We start from the raw sequence: 12,703 nt of genomic DNA, 5'->3' as shown, positions 1-12,703 counted from the left end.
TGAAGAATGTGAAAGTGTTCAGTTTGTGGTGTTACTTGAAGTCAGAATGTCTCAAATAAGCTTATGAAGAAAGCTGGGTACGAGTCTTGCAGAGAGACATGAGATTTATCGCTAATATTCAAGTCATGGTCACTTACTGAGATGCTTTTTTGTGTGTTGTTTTTGGCTCGCTGTGCTGCAGCCACTTCATTGTCCATCAGTGCACATGATCACCGCCACTCCCATGCTGTCATAAATCCATTATCATCCTTGCCTTTCCCTTCTCTCCCTCTCTCTCCATCTCCCTGTAATCAGAGAAGGCTGCCGGATTGAGAACGTGCAAAAGAATATAAAATGCAGGAAGTATGCTTTTAACATGCTGCAGCTGATGGCCTTCCCCAAGTATTACCGCCCACCGGAGGGGACCTATGGGAAAGTGGACTCATGAGACAAGACATCATGGACTCTTGTTCATCATCTGCTTTATTATTATTATTATTATTATTATTATTATTATTGTTATTGTTGTTGTTATTGTTACTATTATTATTATTCACTCCTGTTCATTTTTTGGAAAATATTTTTTGTGCATTCACAAGTTGTTGAGATGTAAAAATCTAGAAAAAAGTGCATGTATATTTATATATGTTTCTACACTGTGCTTTGCACAGAGTGCAGCAATACAACTGTAATAAGTGTTATTTACTCATTAAAGGTTAAACATTATTTTTAAGCTTGTTTTTAGTATGGTGTTTAGAGTATCTGTATTTTATGCTTTTTATTATTCTATAAGATGTGTTTATATAGAAAAAAAGCCATGTACAGGATTGGCCTGTTATTTAAATGGTCACTGTTAGATAAAAGGGCCAGTCATCATGTGAGCCCATTCATGATCTTATAATGAGCTGTCTAGCAAACGCTTGTGAAAAATTTGGCTAAATCTGCTGTTTAAAGGCTCCACCCAAGGTTTTCCATCCAAGATCCTCCCAGAATTCCGCTACTCTGGCACCTTTTAATGTTCAGTGTAACAACATGAGCAAAATGTCTTGCTGGGTAGCAAAACAGTGTCTGTAACTATAGAAGCCTTTTTTAATATGGAGCAATGCTGTAATACGTGCAGAATGCCTACCCTGAAAAAGACGTCGTCTGGATGGCATTTCCTCCACTACTGATCAACCCCTGCTTTGAGCTCCACCTCCACAAGAAGTTGATTTGGTTTAATAATTTGAAACTCCCACCCAAAGTCTACATTCCCACCCAGACTTAAGCCAAAATGCTTCGCGCTTGCTTTCAGGCATGTATTCTTGTTATGAGATCACACATGAAAATGTAGATATATTATAAGCCTGCCATTTTTATGAGATGTTGAAAGGGTAATACTGCTTTGTGATGGCTTCTTCCTCAAATTGCTGCTCTCTTGCAGCTCATGTTCATGTGCTCTTTCTGAGACGCTTCAGGCTTGGCGTGTCTGCTTCTGTACAGTATTTTGTACTTTTGATTTCTTCTTCAGTGGAGGTCAAAGATCACTACACTTCAGACCGCTTGCATTCACGTTTGAGCCAAAGCTTTTGTATGTGTTGAACATGATTCATGCTTTGAGGCAGGGACATGCTCCTTTGCCCTCTGACTGTACAAGTATCCTCTTGGTCAGCATGTATAATATTTGTGGTTATATGTCCGTTCTTCAAGATCCTTTTCAGTGAGGCTGAACCTCCAGGGAATAGAGCATGTGGAACAGCTTGGGTTCCTCCAGCATCATCGCTTCTGGGAAACTAATGGCTTGCTAACCAAGCTTGTGTTATTGTAAAAATTAGGGATTTATGAGGCCCTGTGGAGCTCTTAGAGTTATAACACAGTGGTTCATAGTAATAGTGGGTAGGAAAACTACATTTGGTTTCCTCTGCAATCTGATTGGCACTGTCTCTGTCAATAAGAGTCTTACCGAGACCACACCCCAACAAAAAAAAACGTGGTAGCACTTTCTATGAATACCATATGTATGAGCATCTATAAACACATTTATAACATGTAATAATGCATTTATTAGGCATTATAAACATGGATATAAATATTTATAAAAAATGAATCACACTTTAGTGCCATGTTTTTTTATGCATTGTGAATAGCTAACATAATGCATTATAAGTATTTATAACATGTTATAATGTCAGTGCCAAAGAAGTCAGCCCAGTTTGCAGAGGGTAAAGTGAGTTTATTTACACCATTTCCAATATTCTGTTTCTCACTATGGGTGTTATTAGGGCTACACCTTTTGGATTTAAGTCTTTAATATTCAGATGCCAGCTCCAAACAACCTGTTCAGCCCAGAAGTATTATTACAAAGCACTCTTCCTAACCACCTCTCTGACTTCAAAAATTACACATCACAGCAAACCAGGTACCCATCAGGCCCCTCGCCCCACATCAGACTGAGAATGAAGTTGCTGTGGAACAAAGACATGGAGAGTAAGAGGCAAGTTACTAGAGTGCTATCATTGTGATCTGTTCTCTCAATGGTTCTAACATTAACCACTAGAAACCACTTTGTAACATCACTGCACTGTTGTAATGCTCAGTTTTTAATAGCATTCTATTGGATGTGCAATGTTAAGTTAGCACCAAGCTAAAAGTGGTGTGTACATTGGCTTTTCCACGTTGGGTAAAATAATACTGATGGCACCATAAGATCTGACATTTGAAGCTTGTAATGTGCTTTATGTTATATGTTGCAGTGTTTCAATAAATCCTTCAGTAAATACTTCAACCTTAATGCTTCACTAATTTAATACTGGAGGAGGCTTTAGTGTAGTCTGCCTCACTTTACTTAAAGCTGACAAATACAACTTACAAGCTCTTAAAACTCATTATGAACTCTGCTTACAATGCGTTATGTAAACAATTCAATGTATAATAAGCGTGGTAATAAACTGTAATGCATTTTTATATATAGTTATAACCATGTTTATGATGCCTTATTAATGCATTATAATGTGAATGTGGCCATAGGTTTTTATACACATGGTAACCATAAAAAGTGTTACTACAAATAGTAATAAAATATATAAATGTATGTGTAAGTAAAAAAAAAAGTCTATATATTTTACCCTTACTTTTAATATGTAATTGAATGTTCTAAATTACAAGTGTTCTATTGTGATTTACAGAAGCCCCACAGGACCACCACAGAGCAGGTATTATTTGGGTGGTGGATCATTCTCAGCATTACAGTGACACTGGCATGGTGGTGGTGTGTTAGTGTGTGTTGTGCTGGTACAAGTGGATCAGACACAGCAGTGCTGCTGGAGTTTTTAAACTGTGTCCTTTCACTGTCCACTCTAGTAGACACTCCTACCTTGTTGGTCCACCTTGTAGATGTAAGGTCAGAGACAGTAGCACAGTTTGCGTTGGTCATCCTCTAGTCCTTCATCAGTGGTCACAGGACGCTGTTGGCTGGATATTTTTGGTTGGTTGTCCATTCTCAGTCCAGCAGTGACACTGAGGTGTTTTTAAAAACTCCAGCAGCACTGCTGTGTCTGATCCACTCAGACCAGCACAACCCTGAAAAAGACGTCGTCTGGATGGGTTGATCAGTAGTGGATTTCCTCCACTACTGATCAACCCCTGCTTTGAGCTCCACCTCCACAAGGAGGCTTTCAGACACAAAATTTGAATGCATGTACAGAAAATGAAATGAGATAAAAATGTAAGTATATTATAAGCCTGCCATTTTTGTGAGATGTTGAAGGGTAATACTGCTTTGTGATGGCTTCTTCCTCAAATTGCTGCTCTCTTGCCGCTCATGTTCATGTGCTCTTTCTAAGACGCTTCAGGCTTGGCGTGTCTGCTTCTGTATTTTGTACTTTTTTCTTCTTCAGTGGAGGTCAAAGATCACTACACTTCAGACCGCTTGCATTCAACACACACTAACACACCACCACCACATCAGTGTCACTGCAGTGCTGAGAATGATCCACCCCCCAAATAGTCCCTGCTCAGTGGGGGTCCTGAAGAACAGGGTAAAAGGGGGCTGACAAAGTATGCAGAGAATCAGATAGACTACAGTGCACCAATATGGTAAGTGGAGCTGGTAAAATGGACAAAGAGTGTATATTCAAGGAGGTGTACTTAATGAAGAGATGGGATGCTTTATATAACAGCACTAATTCTTCAACTCTTTATTTTTTTTTCTAGATGTGTCATCCAGTAAGCTGTTGTGTTAGTCACTTTGATTTCTATGGTTACAGCACTGATGCAGATTTCTTTCTGAGACTTCCTTCCAGCATTCCATGTTTAAAATCCCTAAAAACACGTCTTTCAGGCCCTGAGTGGACCCATGCGTGATTGCACTTCTAATGTGTGATAGGTTGTACTGTATTGGATTTCCAAAGGGAATTTGAAATGCTGTACTGTGAGATGTGCATACCATACAGTATAAACCAGGCGTGAAAAGATCAGCTTACTTTCAAATTCCAAAAGCTTCTGTTCTAAATCGAACATGGTGGTGTATCGTAATCTGACACTTTGTTTGGAGCACTAAGATCTGACCACTCTAATCTCATCACAGTGCCATAAAAGAAAAGTTCTTGCCCCCTTCCTGATTTCATTGTTGAATATTGTCCTACTGAATGGTTTCAGATATTTGGACAAAATGGAATATTAGACAAAAAATAATATTAATAATAAAGTCCCTAAAATCACAGGCTAAGGCTAATTATTCAGTAACTACAGGGACTTCAGAGCAAACCTGGCTGAGCTATTCTTGTAGGTTGTAGAAATGTGTAGTAAAACTGTGGTCACGCTGCTGGGCTGATTAAGGGGTTAAGGGAGAGCATTTCCAGCATTAATATCATCCATGTGGAAAAAGTAAGCATCCGTCAGACTTAATAACTTGCACAACCCTTAAGAAGCATAGACATAGTAATTTGACATCTGATGTACATTACTGAGGAGGAATTCTAGCCCAGTCACCTTCACAGGCCAGCTTTGATTCAGACAAATGCTTTTCTTTTCTGCCATTCAAATACAGATTTAGTCTTGTGTTTTGGATCTTTTACTCCATGCATGAGCCAGGTACACTTAAAAGTGAAACTAAAGGGCTGTTTCTTGTTTCATCATGCAGTATAGTTTGATTTTATATTATTTTGATTTATCAATGTTTTGTCACTACAATACCCGGAATGCATTACACAAACACATCATGCAGCCATTAGAAATTCCTGTGGTATTGACCAATCCTGACTGCTAGCCTAGTCACCGATCTTTAGGCCAATGAATATAGCCAAGCCAGCCTTAGAGTAACTCTTACCTTAATCACTGAACAAAATCGTAAAGATCATCAGACCAGGCTACATTTTTCCAGCTGTCCAGGCTTGGAGTTTTGGTGAGCCTATTGATCCTGAAGGAAAGCATTGCAGCATTACAGTAGCAAGACATAGAATTATAAAAGACATAAATTAGAGTAAAATGTGAGGGATTAGGAAGAAGTCTATCTGTAAGCATATTTACATAAGCATATAAGACAGTTGGTTGCATTTACATGAGAGCAGGTAATGCACTAAATGGTATGATGTTAAAAACACAATGAGTGTAAACATTCTAGGTGTAGCAGCAGCATTTGAAGAGTTCACTTGCAAATACTACATCTCCATTTTAAATAAACTTTAATTAATCCTGTTTTTTTATTGTGCATTCTAGGTAATATCAATCAAACTGCAGTCAACAAAATACAGGCAACTTATAAAATAAACTTTTTTTTTTAAATATATTTCATTTGTACATTTCATTTCATAACTCCAATGGTCATTTCATGTTTCAGTGTTTGTACAAAACAATGCAATGAATACAAATTTCTTTTAGGTGCAATATTTAGCATGACATAACATGAAACATGTAGGAAAAGTGCTGAAAAGTGCAACAAAAACAGCCCATTAGTGGGCAACATTAAACATCTACCAGATCATATATCAGTAAACCCTAAGGCTGAATCTCAAATGGCTCACTGCTCCCTATATGGTGCACTACGTGAGTTCTGAAATTTTGTAATTTACACCCAGGTATTGTACTTTATGTTTAGTATGAATTGTGCACACACAGCTGAATCCAAAGTGGCTCTCTATTAGACACATTGTGCTCTGTTTAGATTCAGTAGCCATTATTTTAAGACATATCTGCTGCACTTCGTAGGGAGAAAGGAGCCATTTAAAATTCTACCTAAAACTGTTCACGGCAGTGTCACTTGACCCAAATACCGCATGCTGATTTGCTGAACAGATCTATCAGGTTCTGCTCGAGAGCAGTGTTGGCACTTGACTGTTTCTGCTGTAAAACGTGAACGTGCAAGGCCTGAACAATGGACAATATGTGTTAAGAATAAGTCACTAAATGAACTCTTCATTTACAGTCTAAAGTGTGTAGTGAAAATATCAGTACAGTAGCAGATTATGATGTACTGTACAGTGTGTATTGACGAAAGATGATATAGTGATGTGTACTCATTGTGAAGCCTTATAACAGTGGCTAAGAAAGATCGGTAACACTTTCTATGAATGTCACGTTTGTAAGCATCTATAAACACATTTATAACATGTTATAATGCATTCATATGGCATTATAAACCTGATTATAAACATTTATAAAAATGAATTACACTTTATAGCCATGTTTATTATACATTATGCATTGTTAATATAATGCATTATAAGTAGTGTCGATAACATGTTATACTGTCAGTGCCAATGAAGTCAGGCCCAGCTTGGAGAGCACAAAGTAAAGACAAATACCAAGCTAACGGTGGTGTACATTCCCACATCGGGTAAAACACTGATGGCAGCACTAGTGTAAAATCTGACATTTGAAGCCTGTAATGTGCTTTATTGTGCATGTTTTAGTGTTTCAGTAAATCCTTCAGTTAATACTTCAACTTGTAGCCTCACTCTTAACACTGGAGGAGGATTTAGTACAGTACGCTTCACTTTACTTAGAGCAGACAAATACAACTTATGAGCTCTTATAAGTTGTTATGATCAGTACTTATAATGCATAATGTTAACAATTCATAATGCATAATAAGCATGGCTATAACATGTAATGCATTTTTATAAATATTTATAGCCATGTTTATAATGCCTTATGAATGCATTATAACATGTTATGAATGTGTTTATAGATGCTTACAAAGGTGACATTCATAGAAAGTGTTACTGAAAGATCTTACGCGGCACTTTATAACACAGCACAGCTATTAACAGTCTGACACAGTATGTGCTTGTCTGTTACTTTCCAGTATAGCATGCAGTAAGTGTGAGGTATTGTGACAGATAATTAACAGCTTGTTGAGCGTCCTTTGTTCTGCCACAGACCTCCAGAGAGTCCAGCTTGACTCCTACAAAAGAGCCAGCTTTCCTAATAAGTTTGTTCAGAGCACTTTTGTTAATGCTGCTGCCCCAGGAGACAACAGCGTAGAATAAAGCAGTAGCTGCAAAAGAGTGGCAGAATGTCCATAGGAGCTTAGTGCACACATCAACAGACCTCAGCCTCCTCAGGAAGTACAGGCAGCTTTGGCCTGTTTTGGAAACGGTGTGAGTGTTACTGTTACAGTTCCAGTCCAGTTTGTTGTCCAAGTGCACACCCAGATACTTGTACATCCCCACCACCTCCACATCAACTCCATTAATGGTGACGGGTCACAAGGCAGGTTTGGATTTCCTAAAGTCCAGTACCGTCTCCTTAATCTTACTGATGGGTAGCAGCAATTGGTTTAGCTTACACTAATCAACAAAGTCCTCCACCAGATTCCTGTATTCCTCCTCCTGTCATTCCTTGCGTATCCCACAATGGCCATGTCATCCGAGAATGTTTGCAGATGACACGACTCTGTGTTGTACCTGAAGTCAGAGCTGTACAGGTTAAACAGGAATGGGGCTAATACAGTCCACTAGGGTCCCCCAACACTGCACCCCGCCTTGTCTGAGACGCAGCTTGCACAGTGCAATCACACATACTGAGGTCATCCAGTGAGATACTCTATTGTCCGTGAGGCCATAGATTCATTCACCAGCATCAGCCAAAACTTCTCCACTAACAGCACAGGCTGTATGGTGTTTAATGCACTGGAGAAATCGAAGATCATGATCCTCACAGTGCTGCCTGATGTGTCCAAGTGAGAGTATGTTCTGTCCAGCAGGTAGATAACTGCATCGTCCACTCCAATGCCATCCTGATATGCAAACTGCAGAGGGTAAAGAGCTGTTCTGACCAGACTTCTCAGATGAACGAGCATCAGCTTTTTCCCCTTTCTTTTAATGTGAACATTACCTGAAGCTACTGGCCTACCACTGCTGGCTGTTCCTAATAAAGTGCTCAGTGGGTGTATATCATAAATGTATCATTGTATAATATATAATTATACACACACTCATTTTCTAAGACGCCTATCCTTCTGGGACGCGGGGGGATCTGGAGCCTATCCAGCGGCCATCATATATCTATGATGGTTGAACGATCACATACATGCATTTTATATGGATTATACATATTACACATGTCTGATGCAAGTTTGAATACATACAGTACAAGTATAATTGTTATTACATTACATTTTTCCTTTAAATATAAAATGACGTAAATTGTCAAGGCACAATGATTTAATGCATCTCATGTTGTAATTATTGTATTTTATTTTATGAACTTTTACTTTTTGGAAGCATGTGGAAGAAACAAAGTCTTAAAATTCTTAGTATGACAACAATGAAACATATTTTTATATATTTTGAGCTATTTACATCCATATCCACATGTATAGAGTCTTATGCACAAGTGTGGGCCCCAAAGCTTTATACAGCAGGTAGCTGGTAAGATATGCCATTCATATATGAATGTTTTCTATAATATATTGTTAAGCATATGAGTTACACATATATGTTTTATTATGTTGATACATGGACGATATATATATGTCCCATATTTGAAAATGTGCCTATATATGACAAATATATGTTGGATATAAAGGAAATCCATATATGCTAATTCATGTCATATATTTGAAATCCGTATGCCCGTATATCAGACTTGATCTGGGACTGTGCAGACTGTTCTAAGGAATTCTCTGGTGAAAATCAGACTTTATTACTTCTGTTTGGATAGGGCAGGATGTTATTGCTGTGAAATGTTGACATTAGGTGTAATGGAGCCTTGTTGGCTAAAAGATTTGACTCATTTGTTTGTAGATCTTAATCTCAAAAGGCTTGGGGATTTGGGCAATTTGTTCGCAAATGTGAAAGAAGCACTGTTTCTCTTGAAGTTTTCTGCCTTGCTTCTAAGCCAAGAAAGGCCAGCAGTTCCCTGACTGGTCTTCCGGGATCATTTGTATCTTCCGGAGTTGTCCTTGTTCCTATGGAGAACTTTTGGCAGGCAAAAAGAATTGCTTACATGCACGTTTCAAACATTAATATTTATTTTGTCCTTTAACCTAAAGGAGGAAATCCACAACAAATGACGGATGTTCCAACAAGACAATGCAAAGGTGTTTGATTGTAGTTTGGGAAACAATCCCAAGACCTATAACCCCATTTCCAAAAAAGTTGGGACACTGTGTAAAAGATAAATAAAAACAGAATGCAGTGATATGTAAACCATTTAAATCCTATGTTTAATTGAAAGCAGTACAAAGACAACATATCAAATGTTGAAACTGAGATATTTTGTTGTTTTTTGAAAAATATGAAGTTTGCTTCAAAGTCTTTTTGAATGAAACTTTGTGTGGGCAACAAATTGCAAAAGAGTTCAAAATCTCTGATGCAGAGAAAAGACAGTTTTATTCTTTTGTTAATATTTAGTAACAATTCAGCTTCCAGACCGATAAGCAATAATACATGCAGGTATTATGTAAGCCATATAACACCTTATAGGTGTTTTTGTAAAGCAGTATGGATACAGGAGTCATAGGAAGTGTTACCAACAAGTCCTGATTGGCCAATTTCCTGCTGGGTGTTTCACGAATTTAACACTTCTATTCCAATCCTATATTTTACCATGAAATGCAATGCTGTAGTACTTGTAGATTTAACACACATTCTGTTGAATAAAAATGAACTAAAAATTTTGACGTATTTTATTATATTTGTGTATTTTATTTTCATTAGGTCTTCTCTGAAGGCCTGGAAGACCCTGAGTCTTCTCTGCAAACTGGCAGTGTGTATTTCCCTTTTCCCCTTATTATTGCTGGATTTTTAAGAACCATGGTGCAGTGGCCTTGTGGAAACTTAGTGTTGACTGTTTCACTCTGATGCCATTTTTCCATATGATTCTGATTTAGCAGTGTTGCCTGCTGTGTTCAGCCAGCTGAATCTCATTATAGTTTAATAGAATCTCATAGTAAGTTTAAATTACAGGGTTACAGTGGCACATTTCTCCATTAATGTGACTGTGAATGTGGATGCATATATGATAATGAGAACAGTTGGCTTGGAATTTGCTCCAGGATTGGCAGCGTCGTTACAGCTGCAGGGGCATTTAAAGTGTCTGACCTTTTTTTACCTTGTACCCTGACGATGAACATCTGTGAGCTATTCAGAGCTAATTATGTTGCTGGTAGTTTCAACTGTTGTTTTTTTCCATGACACATGTGGATCATGTACTGATCATATTGATTAAGATGTGTGCATGAGGCTCATTTCAGGGCAGATGCGTGCTAACATTAAAGACTGATGTGGATCATGATGAAAAACACACAAAAGCATGGTGAGTGTGCGCGGCTGCAAGTTGCCTGTTAAGACTGAAATAATAATTTCAAAGTCAGAAGTGTCAATTCAGGTGTTTTTCAGACCATGTCATTTGTCGTTACATATCTATAACAGAAGATCCAGCTCAACGTGTATGTCTCAAATGTAAAATCAACATTACACTGAAGAAGATATAAAGACAAGAGTCGATGATTCATACACCCTCTGATTTTTGTTGCAGTGGATCACAAAATTACTACTGTTTTACTATTGTGTTTAGTGTATTTCTACTTATTCAGTGTATTTAATATATATATATATATATATATATATATATATATATATATATATATATATATATATATATTTCTATTTTTTTCTACGATTATATTTGGTGAATGGAGGAACAGCAAAGTAAGAATTTCATTGTATGGTGTAACTGTCTGTTTCTGCTGTGCAAATGGCAATAAAACTCTTGAACTCTTGAATCTTGAAAATGTTCTTCTATATTTTGCATGCAGTTCCAGATTTCCACCAGAGGGATCTCCAAAACCCCAAAACATACATAGTGTAGTTTTAAATAAAGGAAATAATGTTAACACTTAATTTTGATAGTCCACTGTAGATGCTTTGTAGGTGCTCAGTGTGTCTTTAATTAATGTTTAACTAAATATCTGTTTAATTCAACTGAAGCACAACTAATGTTCCAAAATGTTCATCTATACCTTGCATGCAATTACATATTTCCACCAGAGGGGTCTCCAAATCTCCTAGACATACATAGTATAGTATTAAATAAAGGAAATAATGGTAACTTTATTTTTATAGTGTATTGTAGATGCTTTGTAGGTGTTTAGTTTGTCTTTAACTAACATTCAGTTATATTTCTATTGCATTCAACTACTACCTAACTCTAATAATGTTGTCAATCAATCAACTATCAGCAGAACCTTTTCAAATAATGTAAGCATGTGCATATTATCTATAGAGGACCACCGAAAATAAAGTGTGACCAAAATAATTATTTAATAATGCATTATGTGTTTATTCGTGATTCCATTTCTCTAATATTAGGTTCAGTGAGACGCAAGCAATAATGAAGGAAATCAGGAAAAGGGCAAAGAGTTTTTACAATTGCCTAAACAAAGTCCCTATGGGAAAGTGTGTGTCACTTGGCAGCTATTTCAGCAATGCTCTCACTGTTATTTTCAGTCATACAATACGTGGCATCTATCTCTTTGAATAGAGAGGCCTGTAAATCTGAAACTAAAAGCCACGTTAACGTTATAAATATATATTTGAAATAATTTCTGACATCTATCAAAAACAGGATAAATAGTTAGTAGTGTTTGGCTCAAATAACTCACAAAAACACTGGTCATGAGCATATCTCCACAGAGAGTTTTCCCACTTGTGGCTTTTCTTGCCAGTTGGCTCTTTTTTTATAGAGGGGTGAGACTTTCCCCATAAACAGACACCACATTCAGCGTAAAGAGCTTTCCCAAACATATTTCAAAGAGTGATCTGTCTCCTCCTTTATAGTGTCTCTGGGACAGTCTTCAAATAAAAAATCTCAAAAAAACACACACAAGTAAAAGTGCATGCAGAGCTTTAAGCTAGTTCTGTGATCAAAAACAGTGTGATAATGTTTTGTAAAGCTTCAAGTAACTTATTATTGTTGTTTCGAATATGTAATTTGTTTTCTCAGCAATTATATCTCCTGCTCACTGTGCATCACTTTTCATTGGAAATATGAATCTCAGTTTGAATAGTGACAATGGGTGTTAATCAGTTATCAGGCCACATATGAACAATCGGATTGGTCACCACTCAGCTCATTTGCATCAAGTTCTCCCAGAGAGAGGGCGAGCAGAGAGAGCAGGGTGTTTTTTATGTCGTTTATATGTGTATATTGTTGTCTCACATTCAGCACATAGTGACACACTGTGTTTGCAAAAATTTCAAATGGAAAAAGGGATGTCATTTTGCATGGAAACAGTATATAT

The 12,703-nt window shown here is 37.3% G+C and overlaps 1 protein-coding gene across 1 annotated transcript in view; it reads left to right on the top strand.

Moving 5' to 3' along the window:
• inpp4b (inositol polyphosphate-4-phosphatase type II B) overlaps positions 1-705 on the top strand; it is a 413,125-nt gene extending 412,420 nt beyond the window's left edge. The window contains exon 23 of the mRNA XM_036575007.1: positions 295-705. Coding sequence (XP_036430900.1) covers positions 295-427 — 133 coding nt within the window. The 3' untranslated portion in view covers positions 428-705. The remainder of the gene's footprint in view (positions 1-294) is intronic.
• The last annotated feature ends 11,998 nt before the right edge of the window (positions 706-12,703 follow it).

Source organism: Colossoma macropomum, unplaced genomic scaffold (genome assembly GCF_904425465.1).
Source record: "Colossoma macropomum unplaced genomic scaffold, Colossoma_macropomum, whole genome shotgun sequence".
Taxonomy (NCBI): domain Eukaryota; kingdom Metazoa; phylum Chordata; class Actinopteri; order Characiformes; family Serrasalmidae; genus Colossoma; species Colossoma macropomum.
Note: the sequence above shows the minus strand (reverse complement) of the source record. Positions and strands in the feature narration are given on the sequence as shown.